We start from the raw sequence: 15,926 nt of genomic DNA on the forward strand, positions 1-15,926 counted from the left end.
AGAGTTCCACATGCGTGAAAGTGGAAGCTGCAGAACTCAGATGGTATACAAATCACTTCTGCCTCACTGTATTCGCCACCGAACGAGTTCACCTTCAAGGGGAGGAGAAATGGTCTCCCATTTGCCATGCAAAGAGTTATAAAGAGTTTGTAGCTATCTTTACTCATCCACAGTTCATCCTTTGACCACAGATTATTTACATATCTCACATATGTAAAATTTACTAAATTCTTCCAAAGACTTCTAAAAAAAATCTCATTCCATTACAGTGTCAGGCTCAAACTAAAGGTTCAGGTTCTCATCTGAATCAGGTTCTGGTGTGATTAAACCTTCTTAGATGAGGTAATTCAGGTATAGATGCTTGAATTAAAAAGACAAGTTATCTATTCCACACTCACTTAAGACACAATGGGGAAATAAGGACAGAATGACTGCAGTCGATTCTCCTGTTTAAAAAAAAAAAAAGGGAAATGGGGGTACCTAGCTATCACTGGTCTTTTGAAGTTCTGATGTTCAGCCAGGTGTAAGTCACCAGGTCCTCTGTTCTGAGAAAAGGGAATATATGTTGATTAAAGCTTTGTTCTGCTTCCTAGGGGTGGTTGCCTATGGTTCTTGGTTGCTGTCAGAATCACCATTTCTTTTCCATTATAAATGGCATAGGCCTTAATATATTTTCAGGTCTTCTTCCTGATTGTAAAAGGTTTGAACTGACTGTTTTGATACAAACTGATGGTGATTCCATTGGTGGGTTTCTTGTGAGTCTCATTGGGATTTATCTCATTATACAAAACCGAGAAATCTTTTTGGGATACTTCGTACTATGAGTTAAACTGCTATAGGACAATGCCCTTAAGATTCTTAGAAGCCTTTTTATTTAGGTGAGAATGTCTATGAGTTATACCTTTGAATTCTCAGAAACTCTTTGCTGTAGCTGAGGATCTAGCAGGCAGGCCCTTAAGAATCTTAGAAACTCTTTTGTATAGATGATATTGTCTAGGCAAACAAAGCCTTAAGTGTTTCTAAGGTCTTAACAAAGGGTCTTACAACCACACCCTTGGTTTGATCTTGACCTTGAGGTCACATTTTACTGGCAGCAGTTTGGCTTAGATCTTTGCTCTGAAGCTATTTCTTTGGAAATCTATTGCTGGTTTAGGTTTCTTTATACATTTGTTTCTTTGTTGTGCATTTTTGGTGGGAATACTATAAATGATGTGTTCTCAATGTATCACTTCAGGAGCACGATTTTGGTTTCTTCCGTCATTGGTGATGTTAACTATGATGTGCTGGTTAAAGTAATGTCCTCCATTTTCTTCACCATGGTTATTACTAGGATTCATTTTGAATGTAAAAATTAAATGTTCGGATTTGGCTGAGTTATGCATTAGACGTTGTTATGTTTGAGATGCCTATCAACACCTAATAGAGACTGGTTCAGAAACAGGGGTGTTGGTAGTTTGGAAAGATGAAGCAATCCTTTTCTGCTTGCATTTTATTAGTGAGTAACACAAGTGAGGTCATTAACAGGAAGTGATGTTGAGAGAATGCTTTAGAGATTTGAGGAGAGAGAAGTTTGGAAGGGTCTTCTCAGTAAACTGACTAGGCAAATGTAGTAGACTTCTGGGCAGTGTTCTGCTAAGGGGGACCACTTGATAACTGTGGTCATAAATTCAATGTCTGACCATTCAGGAGGTTCTGTTTCCTGGGGCCAGACTTTGATTAGTAGAAAAGTTTTATCACTGTTGAGATTTGGCCAAAGTGAGCATAATGGAGGGGGAATGGGGAGTGGTAAAGAGGTTTAGAGTGTGTGCAAGGGAATGATTAGCATGACGAATCATGGCATATAAACTAGATTAGGTGGACAAGAGGGAGGTGAAGGAAAGTGAAAAAGTGGTAGGTAGGGTCAAAGGTTTAAAGGTCTCCAAACAGTTATAGTGAGAATTCTAGAAAGATGGATTGGAGATGGTGAACAGGGAGTGGGATGCTTGAAATCAGGTTTTGGGAGGCATTTCACATATGTTCTGGTTTAATATCATGCCAATTTTATGAAGAAATTTTTATGTCTCCGTTTAGACATGGGAAAATTACATTCATAAAGATTAAATAACTTGACCAAGGCCACACAGCTAGTAAATGGCAAAGTTTGGATAGGAAATAAAAATATTTGTTTTGGTTTTTAAACTCCAAAACCTTTGTACTCTACCAGCTGTCTCTGATTTATGAGTTTTCCTCTAGACAAAGGATAATCATGATTATGACTGAAAATGTTTACATTGTAATTGTTTTGCTTATTCAAGGCTTATTATGGCATGCAAATGAGAAAAAAGGCCTGAGAATACAGTTCTAATTTAAAAAAACATCTCTTCCTTTAGAAAACCAGTGGCGTTCAGTATTTGATTGAAAATGATTTTCACTTCAATCTTTCAAAATTCACAAAGAAGCATTTATACATCAGTCCTGAGTAAGCTGTGAACATGGAGTGAATTCTACCTGATCAATTTGGTGAAAAATAAAATTTCACATATATTAAGGATATACTCCATTTTCCTACACTTAAAATTATTTAAGCAGATCTTTAGTTAACAAGAAACAATATGGAACTAAGGAAAAGAACTCAGGTAATTTTGATTATCTCTACTTTTTAGGAGGCTTCAAGAAAATTTACTTAGGTTCTAAGCTGATGGTAGTAAGGATTTTATGCTTCAGTAGAGGAAAAAGTAACATTTTAAATATAAGTTTTTTCAGCCTAATAATTAAACTAACAATATTTCACAGATGTCTGCAATACTGCTAACAAACAAAACCAAACTGCGTGGGCTCTTTTTGGTTTAAATTACGTGGAACCCTTTCCAGAAATACTTGTAGGTATAGAGGCTTGATTGAAATAGCTACGTAATTCCTGAGCAGAGGATTTTCTTTGCTGTAATTACATCCATGTGGTGACTCATACTCCCTTAATTCATAGATTTTATAATTCAAAGGAAAATATTCCCTTGAAGTTTGAAAACCTGGAAGACTCAAAAGTTTAAAAAAAGTGTTATTATTATTATTATTACTGCTACTACTACAGCTGTACATTCTCTAAGGAATATTTTATGTCGGTGCTTTTGGCTTCACTCATGCTAGGTCCAATAATGAGAATTTACTTATGTGTCATTGATGGAGAAAGGATCCCACAGATATCCAGCACCAGAGATGGGCTCTTTTGGATCCAGGGTCCTGAGCAGTGGAGATTTGGGGCTTTCACGTTGGTATTCACCACTGGTACAACTCAGTTTTGCTCAAGTGTCTGCTGTTTTTTTTTTGTTTTTTTTTTCTCTTTCCTCAAACAGCTGAATGAGTTTATTCTGAGTTTACTAGTCAGATTCCCAAGAGAGGGCACGTGGCTGGCTCTGATCATAAACATGACTTTTTCTCTCCCACTTCTGGGGACGTTGTTTGAGACTGATAGTCAAGTTAGGGGACAGTCTTTTGCAAACATCTAGCTGGTACCTTTCCTGTTTGGGGTATGGTCTTGGATACACAACAGGTTGGGATGTGGATGGTGGAGCCATGACAAGTTTTGCTTGAGGCAGAGCTTTACCATGCAGCTTCACTATTTTGTTAGAAGCCTTTGGAAATTTATGAAATATCTGACATAGCCATGATATAAAGAATTTTTAAAAAAGGACAACTGTCGGTTGGCTGTACATCAGCTATTCTCTCACCAGTCTTCTTCCCCCTAACATTGTTCAGCCCTTTCTGAGTAGTGATGATGTTCATCGGAGGCCCTGGAGGAGGAGAATGTTGATTGTTCAAAGACACATTACCTTGTCAAAGGATGAGTTTTGGTGTGGCCAAGTAATGTAAGTCGGGCAAAGTGTAGTTGAGAAGATGAAATGCTAGGGACTTTTTGTGAAGAGTTTGCTATTTTAAATAAATACAAAGTTTCACAGGGATGTGAAATACAGTGTGGGAAATATAGTCATTAATGTTGTAAAGATTATGTAGGGTGTCAGATGGGCACTGGACTTATCAGGGGGATCACTGCATAGAATGTGTAGATGCCTGACCACTGTGCTGCACACCTGAAACTCATATAAAATAGTATTGAATGTCAACTATAATTAAAAACATATATTTATTTATAATCACAGGATGTAAAATACAGCATAGAGAATATAGTCAGTGGTATTATAATAGCTATATATGGTGTCAGATGGAGGGTAGACTTGTTGGAATTGTTACTTTGTGAGATGTGTAAATGTCTATTATGTTGTTTTGCATACCTGAAACTAATAATAAAAAACAGAAAGAAGAAAAAGAAATACAAGGTTGTTTTTGTTTTTGTTTTTATATCTTTTTACCTTGGTATACTTTTATTTGCATGAGATGCTTAGAATTGCAGCAGCCACATTAGGGTCATGACAGGAGCCAGATAAGAGAACAGGTCACCCTCCACACTGCTGGCCGAGCAGAAAGATGAACATCCTCGTGGTCTCATTAATGGTGCTGAGGCAACACATGAACCACCCTGGAACTGCCCTGATGTCAGATGGGAAATTGCTTTGATGCAATGGTAGCCTACAAGGATATTAGTAGGCAAGCTACCCCAGAAGTAAGGGAACAGAAAGCCCCGCAGACCAAATTAAAAACCTCAAATCACATCGTTTGCTAAATCAATGCAAAGCACATGGCAAGAAGCAAGAGGAGAGGAATGGTAGGTTAGAACATTTTGGATAGGTTGCAAGTGGCGTGGAAGGACCATGTCAGCTAATCCTGGGCTCCACAGGGTTCATATGTCCTGCTTTTCTCTCTACTGCATCTACCTTCCCTGCTGATAATGTGGTTTCAAGGACTACCGATGAGATTTTGGGCAAGCCCCAAAGATGGAAGATGGCCAAGCTAATGACCTAATGACGCCCACTTGCTATATGAGGTACACTGCGATGAATATGCCTGGTCAGGAACTGTAGCTTGCCAATTCACTTGATGAACAATCATGAATTTTATTTGTGTTTTTGGACATAGAAAACATTAGGCAGAAATGGGTGTCAGCAGCAGTTCTTAACCAGGGTGATTTTGTCCTCCAGTGTACATTTGGCAATGTCTGGAGACATTTGATTGTCATGACTGCTGTGTGTGTGTGTGTGTGTGTGTGAGAGAGAGAGAGAGAGAGAGAGAGAGAGAGAGAGAGGTGCTACTGGCATGTAGTGGGTAGAGGCCAGGGATACTACTAAATATGTTGTAATGCACAGGATCCTCCCAAGACAAAGAGTGTTCTGGCCCAAAATGTCAGTAGTATGGAAGTTGAGGAATCCTGGATGTCACAAATAGGTGATTGAATCAGACCTCATAAACATTAAATGCTTATGTGTAGTGTATCCTGCATATTTAGTGTATCTTGTGTATTTATTATATTAAGAGCATTTATTACCCAGTTGTCTCATGAATATTAAGTATCTTTTGGTCATCCATCTCTTTCTATCAACGTGTAACACATACATATTTCCTTGCCTATACACATCCTTTGCATCCTGCCAATGTCTACCAAAATTTTGCTTACTAGCTAGTTATCTATACTTAAAACATCTTAAGAGTGTTTAGCTATATTTTATAAACTTCAGATTTATTCATCTAACAGAATTGAAGATTTGCAAAAGCAAATTCACATTAAACTGGCCCTGGAATTTCTAACAAGAGAGAAGATATAAATGTCCTGGTTGTTTATGCCACTTTTAGTTGTGCTATCTGCAGCTTGCAGCCTAGAACATCCCAGCTAGTTCTCCCATGTAAAGTCAATAGGAAAATGTATTCCAAAGACAAATGAAACAAGGACTTAGGCTATGATTAGAGGTTTCCTAAATGGTGCTGTAAACATCATATACTATAGGAAACTGATTATGGTGCCCGTGTTAATGTAACTTTGGTTTGGATCATTCTGTTTACATTTCAAGCAAATGTAGGCATAGAGCTTATCATGGTGGGCCTATGTGCTCATAAATTCACATTATTTTTTTATAATTGGGACAGTTTGGGCTTGGTGACCTTCAGAACGCTATGAAAAAAGATTTTCTTAATTGGCTGAATGTCTATTAACAGAGTCGTGGATTTAGAAATAAACCAATGGTCATTGGCACCAATTCTATGCTAACAGGAATCTCCAATTTGGGGTATGGTGAAGAAGGAAACTATTCCATGTAAACAGCTCAATTTTAAAACAGCCTAGCTGTGGAGGAGGCCTTAGGCTGAGGCAGCCCTTGGGTGAGGTGGCTGTCCACTAGACAGCCCTGCTCTTCCCTGCTCTGGTGACAAATCTTCAGTTTGTTTTTAGTGTTTGCTCCAGTTGGGGAAATACAGTCCTCAGTCTTTGATGAAAAGGGAAAGTGCACTCCCCAAACCAGCGGGGAGCTGACTTATATATAGAGAGAAGTCCCCACCCTTGGTTCCTGATTGGTTCATACTCATGCAAATGAGGGCTTGAAATCCTCGCAGTTTGATTGGTCCAAAAGGTACAGTCCGGATTGGTCAGAATGGAGCCGCTCTGATTGGTCCTTGACGATGCTGATGGGGATCGCTGGGCAGCTCTGACTGGGGAAGGCCTCAGTCCTATTGGTTGACATACAATTCCAGGAACTCCTTTATAAGGGCTGGCTCAGATGGAATACAGTACAGGCAGGCAGTTCAGTGCAGTCTTCTTCCTGAAGTGTGGTCTGGTGAGAGCCTGTTTAGAAACAGCTGCTAGGCTTTACTTTTAAATTGGAGCCCAGTTAGCTAGCAGGAGCCCTTCTTAGTAAATATATTCTTTCTCAGGTTCCGCAGATAATTTATACCTTCATGTATTGTTTTTATTTATTGATGTTAATTTTACTTATCTTAGTGCTTTAAAATGTGAAGACTTTAAGTCTTTTTATGAAGTTGTATATTGAGGCACCCCCCATTAAAGGAGAATTTTTTCCACATATATGGAATTAAAGAAGAATATTTAAGAAGATGTAAACAATTTAAAATTCTATAAGGTTGTAGTTTAGTAAGGACTTCAAAAGAGAATTGTTTTTAGCTTTCTTTGCCCCCTTTTTATTTTTGTGATGAAACCTAATGTTTTGTTAGATAAAATGGTGCATGTAACACATCAAGACATGGTAAGGTATAGTAGCAAATGAAAACAATTTGATAAACAGCTAAGGTAAAAAAGGGAAGAATAAGATATCTTAAAAATAATGGTGTGCTTGTGGTAGTTTCCTAGAATTTCTGTGCTAGACCCATGGAATCAGAATCAGCTTTGTTGAGCAATGGGTGACAGGTGGTTTGTAGTTTAGTCAGTTCAACTTTATTCCGTGTGTGTGTGTGTGTGTGTGTGTGTGTGTGTGAGAGAGAGAGAGAGAGAGAGAGAGAGAGAGAGAGAGAGAGAGAGAAACCTATATTGTTTTAAAATTTGGGTTAAAGAATTATTAAAACTGTAAACCTGATTTTCAAATGCTTCACATTTTCAAGGTCCTCTTTAATCATCATTTCTTTTGTTGTTGCAGTGATTTGCTGTCCTCTGAATATGTAGAGAGACACATTGAACATGGAGGGAAGACTGTGGAAGTTAAAGTAAGTCAAGTTTTCCTCCCTCTGGGACAAGTGTTTTCAGAATCTTTTAAATATTGAGTATGATTTTAATTTTCAGTGATACTTCTAATATACAGTTTTTGGGGTTTTTATATTTAAGAATTTATCAGGAAAGTGTATTACCCACATGTAGAAAAAAATAAAATTTTCAGAAAAATAATTCTTAGTATACTGTAGGAGTTATTGGAGTTATGTTTTATGGAATTAATATAGCTGCAAGTGGTTCTTGATTCTTTTTTTGATTATATCACAGAAAATAATTTCTGAAATTTGCCTTTAAGGTTAGCACTTAAGAACCAAGAGAACCAAGAGGTGAAATCTTGGGTCCAGGGTAGGTACATGGCTTTGCATGCAGTTGGGAATAACTTTCCCTAGTAAAATTATGAATTTATTAGATCAACTGGGAAGTTCCAGGGAATTTTAAATCCCTGGAGACAGAAATCTCAGGATATTGGTCCTTGTCGGGTAAGTTCTGAACAGATTACACACAAATAAAAGCCTCCTCCAATTACAGGTATAAGAATGTGTGTGTTTTTCCAGTCTGCTGCTGATGTAGCCTGAGGGCATGTGAGACCAGACTTCACCAAAGGGTTTCTTTAGGTTCCTTCTTCAACAGGTTTAGTATAGTGAGTGTTAGCTAGTTGTTTATTTTCTTTTGAATGTGTTCAGACTATCTATTCTGCCATGTTAGAATTATAATGCCATTTGTATGTATTTGCTTTTTTTTCTGATTATAAATTTGATACATAGTCATTTAAAAAATCTTGTGAGTAGATAAAAAGGAAAAATCACCCTTAAATTCATCACTGAGAGGTAAACTTTGTTTTCATTTTGTTGTATTTCCCTTCAGTGTTGTTTTATCCTATATTTGTATTTTTATTTTTTTATGTAACTAGTATCATACGTGTCTATAACATTGTATCTTGCTTTTAAAAGTAAACATTGTATTATATTGTAAACATTTTCCCAAGTTAGTTTCTTTTAAAGCTTATGTTCACTGGTTTTCAATTTAAGTATATTGCCATCATAAAGCTTTTTATTCCTATTAAACTTGTATCAGTAAATAACTAAAATAAATTACATTATTCTGTTCAAGAAACAACATGAAGAGAACTGGGTTTTTCAATTATATGTGAACCAAAAGAAGAGAAAACTTTATTATGGAAAATTTCCAACATATACAGAAGTGAAAGGAATACTGTAATGAACTCTCACATGCCCATTATCCAGTGTCAACAGTTATAAACATTCTCTCTCTCTCTCTCTGTCTGTCTCTCCCTCCCTTTCTCCCTCTCTCGTATTTAAAAGAAATTCCAGACATTGGGACATTTTCACAGTAAATGTGTCTTTATACTTCTAACTGATAAAGACTTAAAACAAAATCTGCAAATTTTAAAAGTGATCTACACCTAATAATTATTCCAGCCCCTCCAGAAAGTTCTTCTAAACTTAAGGTTGACTAGTAGGATGGTTGACTGATTTGTATCACTGCCTTTCTGCAGAAAGGATATCAGGATTCTTCTAGATATGACATAGGAGAATGGAGCCATTTTGCTCACAGTTGGAAAAAAAATGACCTAGATTTATAATCTCCAGTCCCTTTTTATTTTTATCCCTGTTTATTTAGCTTTGCTTCTCTATTTTATATGATGCTTTTCTGAATGCAGACTGTGTCTTGTTCCTTTGTTAAATTAAAGATGAAAGGAAACAGGTAGTTGACTATTTCCGTTTATGTCTGTCAGTGGAATGATGAAATGCAAATTTGAGCACTGAGGATGGATCCAGCAAACAGCCTTCTGCTGTCTCCACAGTAATATCCCTTTTCGGGAGACTTGTACTTAATCAGCGAAGCGTACTTCACTCTGAGGTCATTGGCTCCATGGGTATATGTAACACCCCGAGCACTGACTTGACCATACAATCTTTGCTGATTTTCGAGCCTGATAATTGCATTTTTTTATTGATGGTTTTACCTAACCCCCAAGCCTGTCAAACCAGGGAAATGATAAATCCAAAGTTCATTCAAACCCTTGACCCAGAGAAAGCTTCTTCCTTTAAGAAAACCACTTTGATCTCACCCATCACCTCCATTTGTTTCTACTCCCTTTAAAAAAATGGACTAGGGAATCTAACTCAAAATTCTTCTCTGGGTTGTCCCCCCCCCAGAAACCACATTGAAAGTGCTAAATCCTGCCCATCAATCCAAAGTCAGCAACCAGTTATTTTCCTACTGGTTCCCTTGTTTCTTCTTGTCCTCTGTGCTTAGCTCTTTGGGGTGTTTCCTTTTTACGTGGAATCTGTTAGTTCTCCTTTCTTTACTAATGACTCATAATTTTCTTAAGCTTTTCTTTTCACTATATATTATAGTGAGTCAAGAAATTGTAAAATTGTAGCTTCGTTTTTTTGGACTGCTCTCTGATCTTCTGTATTAGTTTGCTAGGGGTGCCATAAGAACATACAACAGACAGAGTGGCTTAAACAACATAAATTTATTTTCTCACAATTCCATAGGCTAGAAGTCCAAGATCAAAGTGTCAACAGGGCTGGGTTCTTCCGAGGCCTCTCTCATAGGCTTGTAGATAGCTGTCATCTTCTGTGTTTTCACCTGGTCTTCCCTCTGTGTGTATCTGTGCCCCAGTTTCTTCTTAGAAGAAACACAGTCATACTGGATCAGGGCCGGTACCTAATGACTTCATTTTTAACTTAATTCTTTAAAGACTCTCTCTCCAAATATAGTTACAGCTGACATACTGGGGGTTAGGATGCCAACATGTGAATTTTAGAGCAATGCACGTCACCTCATAACAACTTCCCTAAGGGCCCTGTGAATTTTTAAAAATTGGCTTTTCTCCTGAGACTGAAGTAAATGAAAAGGTATAAGGAGATCAAAGCAAAACTCTGTATGTAAGAACGTTTTTTGTCCGTTGGCACAAACACAGTCCTATTTATCTTGAGGATGCAAAATTAAAATCAGCATCATTATCAAATCAGATTTAAACAATGACTAGAAACCAGTCTAGTAAGTGTCTCTGCTCAGGTGTCATGGAACCTTTTATTTGTGAAAATTCAGGTGCAATGCGTTTGATTTAAGGGTGTGAGTATGAACGTGGGAAAAGGAATACATTTGCATGAATAAAATACATCATAGCTGTATTGGTGAATCTTTTATATTTTAAAAGATTTTATTTTTGAAACCTTTTAAATTGTAAAGTACATACTGATGCAGAAATTGCTAAGGGTGAATACCCTATAACCACTATCCAGTTCAAGAGATACAGCTCGCCAGCAATTACATGTGCTGCCTCCCAGAGCCCAGCGCCCTCCTTCTTCCCTAGTGAAACTTGGAAACCATGTCGTGACTCTTAGTGTTATCATTTTCTTACTTTTGTTCATAGTTTTATCCGCCAAGCATGTGTCCCTGTAGTTTCTTTTCTTTTTTTTTTTTTTTACGTTTTAAAAAGTCTCTTTGAATACTTTGGTTTCCCCTTAGCTTTCTTTCTTTTTTTTTTTTAAGTTCTCCGTAGCAATTTATTTGTGGAAGAAACCAAATTGTTTATCCTATGCAGTTCCTGACAATCTGGATTTTGCTGTCAGTTGCAATTTTATATTTAGACTAAAATGAAATACATTTTAGTGATCTTTCCTTAAGGTAATGATTTGTTTTATCTGCAAGACAGTCTGTACCTCATTGAAGGAAGTTTTATCCAGGTCAGATTGGTGCTTAATCCTATTAAAATGTTTTTTAAAGGTTGCGAAGATAAAGGCTTTAAGCAAAAATAAAATTACATATATATATATATATATATATATATATATATATATATATATATATATGAAAATAGTGATCTCATCTTCCATTTACACTTATTTCCAATTCATTTAAAAATTAAATTTTAAATTTGTCTCTTAGTTCTGGGAGAACTTTTGTGTGTTTGATATAAACTTTAAGAGAATTTAAACATAAAGCCTCCACTAATTAGAATACCTTGCAGCCAAACTTTTTTATATTTTGATTGTGGAGAACTATGGCTCTGGATTCTTAAGATAAAGGATCATGCCGTTTGCTGTTAGTTAGCGTGTGTGTGTGTGTGTGTGTGTGTTGAAGTTGAAAACTGCCAGTATTCTGGTTAGTTGAAGTTTCTAGTTATATAGCTCTAGTTAATTAGTATTATAATACTAATAATGGTAATTGCTTACATGTATAGCTCATTAGGGGACTGGCACACACATTTATGTATGTTAAATCCTGAAAAGAACATCTGATTATAAATGTAACTATGTATTATTCCACTTTACAGAAAACTGAAGCATAGAGAAGTTATATAACTTGCTGAAAGTAACCATAATGAGTGGCCGAGCTGCAATTTGAATTTGGGTTATGTAACTCCAGAGCTGATTCTTCTACTATATTATGTACCATATGTTTTATACCATACAAAATAGGATAGTCATAAAAATTGACATGTATTTTATGTAGACCTATTATTACATACAAATCTCATTCATTCTGGAGGTACCTAACAATAACTCATTTATAGTCTAATCTTTAAACTGAAATGGTGGTCTACTTAAAGAACTTTTAGCTGTTTCTCTCAAATTTGGTTATGCATTTGGGTAGCTTTTCTGTAACATCAGTTGCCTTGGACAAAATTGGTAAAGAGGCACTCCACTATAAAGCCAGTTTTATGTTTTACATCTCAGGAAAATAGCCATAGTAAGAGTTTTAGAACGCTAGGAGAAGAATTGTAAATCCTTTGTATTATATATATCAGGACTATGTATAGATGGGGTAGGAGGCAGATTTCGTTGGGGTCAAAAAGTGAAAGTGGACATCTTGATAAAGATATGATTTATTATATTTATTACTATTGAAAGATCATGTCCAGTTATCAATATTATTAACCATTTTTTTTGGTTAAATTATTTGATGTCTTTTGATAATAATCAAAAGTAATAGCTGTTGAGTATCTTTTTTATTAGCTCAAATTATTTCAAAACAACTCTATGTGAGCATTCCCAACTTGTCCTTGGATTAGCATCCTACTCCTTAATGATGGGTGTGTTCAGAGACACCCATTATACAGTATTGACTTTTGACTGGCAATTAACTGGTTACTATGCATCACTTAATTGAATTGAGGCACTCATGGATCTTTGTCTCAAAGTCTTAATTATGTCCATAGTGGCATTAAGAAGATGGGTAAGAAAGCAAAGGACTGTGGGTCAAGGTTGAAGCCTAGACTTGGGTAAAGGAATTGTAGAGAGTCTGTGTATTAGAGGAGAAAGTGCCCACTTAAAAGTGGGAGAGGTTATTAGGCCTCTAGGGAACCGTTTACTCTGATGGGACGGTGGTGTAAGTTTCATTATAAAATATTTTATAGACAAACTGAAATGGCCACTGTCATACTGGGAACAATATATCAGGGAAGGTGATATAGAAACATGGAGAAACCTGAGGTTTTTCTGCAAAATTTTTTCTCCTGCAGTTAACATCCATCTTCCTTCCCTGGGGTTGGAGCTCAATGAATGATTTCTAGCTTCGCACGGTGCCATCTGCCAGAAGGCGTCTGTGCTACAAGTAGAGTCTCTGGGTTCCTTTTGTACTAATTTTTCTAAGTCGTATTTCCAACCTGAATCTTTCGTTGTTTTACCCAACGAATGTATAAACCACAAGAAAAGAAATGCTAGGGGAGGATAACTGTAAAAAAGCACTTAGAAAATTTTGAATATGGTGACTATCAGGACAGCAGATACCTCCCAGGCTTATGCTAACTTTGTAGCTCCCATAAGCCTGAATAACATGCATAGAAAATTGCTTGAATTGTAATCTTGAATTGTATTCAAGCTTTTTCATATCTCCTTTTCTAGATTTTTCCAAGAGGAACATAATTCTCAACAGTTGAGTACTGTAAAAGATGCACAATGTTTTGGAATAATGTTTCTTAAGATATCTTTTAGGATATTTAGTTTGAAAAAAACAACCCCATAAATAATTATATGGTGCTATAAAATATTGTGGACTCCTTTCTTCAGCAAAAAATGTTCTCAGTTTGTCATTAGTCACAGCATTTAGTTTACTTAAAATGTAGGTTATAGTTTAGTGACTACATTCTCTTTTCTTCTACCGCTTCCTTTTTTGTAGTGAGAGTATCTTAACATATCCTTTTACGAGACATAAATTTCTATCGAGTTCATTGCATATGGCTGAATAGTAGTACATAAATGCTTAAACTGTTTACTTTTTTGGCCATGGGGAGCACAAAAATAGCTATTAAACAGCCAAAGTGTCATTATATATATTTATTGCAGCAGACAAGATGAACAAAGGCGTTAATCTGCCTTTGCTTATCCTGGGTATCAAGTTTTCTTATTGATGCTCAAAAACTGCATTACCATCCAGAATCTTAGTTCTTTCTATTGAAGCAAGAAGAGTAATTAAGAAGAAAAGAAAAACCAGGCGTTGATATGCAGTAAATTTTTCTGCATGCATTAGTACAAAGCCATCCACACCGTTGCATCGATGATGAATCTTCTGAAGCAGAGACTTGCATGTTTTTTCAAATAGATTTTAGGTTAGCTTTTGTTTTTGAGTCTGTCTTTGAGATGAAATGCAAGCAGCAGCCACTGTTGCCAAGTAATCTATTCAAAGGTTTTTTAAAACCTCATTTTCCTTTTTTTTTTTTTAGAAGAACATCTCAGCAACAGCATTTCTCTTCCAAAATGCCTTTCTTATTTACAGCTTTCCCTTATATTTGAGAAACATGCTTTCTATCTTGAATTCTCACTACAGTAGCTCTTTCTGAGCTGTTTGAATATGGGAATAATGCTTTGTCAACTAGACGGGAATTAAGTCACATGGCCGGGAAGATGCTTTTAGAAAGGATTTTTTTTTTTTTTTTAAACGGATCTTTTTATAGAAATTGTTATCTAAGCTCTTCGTTTTATCACTCTTAACGTCAGGTTGAAGTTTCAGGCATTTTCTCAGGCTCCGTGGAGATGAGGAGGCCTTCAGCCAGTAAAGAAATTCCGGGATGTGCATCGTACGGCAGAGGGGTAGCTCATCAATCAGAGACCCTTAGTTGGTCCTTTGAGGGGCTCCTGCTGCCATGTGAACTGGGATATATTTTTTAATAGCTTTATTGAGGTATACTTCATACACCATAAACTGAAGTGAGTTTTGGTCTTTTTATGTATATCAGGTAGTACAGATTCTTTAACTGAGTATGTGTAAATAGAGTTAATTAAAACTATCACAGTCAATGAAGCAATGATAGGAATATTTAGCAGATACAACTTGCCATATATTAGATCTGTATTTATGTTCTTCTCGTGGCACTTTCTGGGAGATTTAGGTTAAGGACTCTCAGCACTGAACGTAAACTCTAGGGCAGTATGTCAGAAACCTTGAGGCGCAGGTGTCACAGGTTGTGATGTGGGCATGCAGATACCTCACCAGGTTCTCTTTGCCAGACGGGAGTATTTCAGATGTCATAGCTATGGGCATGATACTTTTTTACATTAATAAAAAACATTAAAAGTACATAACTTGGAGAAATTTCTTTTCAAGTTCATACCCTGAAACAATTTAGCCGTGAGTTAACAACGATCTGATTAGTAATAAACTAGAATGATTTAAAAAATAGTGATCCATGTATTTTCTTTCTACATGGATATGTAGTTGTTAGCTGTTGCTAAACTAGTTTTAAATTTTATTATATTTAATGACTTCATTAGCCCCTAACTGCTGACATAAATGATTTTTTAAACCTCAGGATATAAGGATCCTACAAGAATAAGATCTAGACCTAAAAATATAAATGTACAAGTAGGGTTAATCTTCTAGTAATTTAATAAGAAATTATTGAATTGAATTTGGGGGATGGTGGGGGGATTCAATTCCAGGATATTCTGAGTTGGAGATGATTCTGTAATTGCAAATAGGGCCTGCACCGGAAACCTTGTCCTTTGGGCCCTGTGGGTTTGAGTTGCTGCCCATTTTTAAATACTTTGATTTTTAAGTAGTGAGTTATATCAGAAGGAGAGCTCATTAATTTTCTCTGTTGTTAATAATGTCACAGAAGTATTTTAAATTCTGAACAAAAGCATAGTTGGAAAAACCATATACCTGATGGTTGGTGTAAGGGAGTCCTAGTGAGTTATTTCCTTGATAGATAATTACTATATGTTGCCATCTTGTAGAAGGACTATGCTTTCATTTGCTATCTGTTAACTCAGGCTGCAGGACTGTCTGATTGTCGGGGCAGAGGGCTGCTGCCAGTGGTTCCATGCTAGTCACTTGGAAGAATTAACTTCTTACTAATTGTCCTTTCTTGAAG

General features: G+C 36.4%; 1 protein-coding gene across 19 annotated transcripts in view; it reads left to right on the forward strand.

The window, feature by feature from the left end:
- The window catches only part of ADAM22 (ADAM metallopeptidase domain 22), a 230,158-nt gene that overhangs the window by 121,438 nt on the left and 92,794 nt on the right, over positions 1 to 15,926 (forward strand). For all 19 annotated transcript variants that reach the window (XM_019716244.2, XM_019716282.2, XM_074340694.1 and 16 more), the window contains exon 4: positions 7,506 to 7,572. In XM_019716244.2, the coding sequence (XP_019571803.2) occupies positions 7,506 to 7,572 (67 nt within the window). The remainder of the gene's footprint in view (positions 1 to 7,505; positions 7,573 to 15,926) is intronic.

This window comes from Rhinolophus sinicus, linkage group LG09, assembly GCF_036562045.2.
Source record: "Rhinolophus sinicus isolate RSC01 linkage group LG09, ASM3656204v1, whole genome shotgun sequence".
Classification (NCBI taxonomy): Eukaryota; Metazoa; Chordata; class Mammalia; order Chiroptera; family Rhinolophidae; genus Rhinolophus; species Rhinolophus sinicus.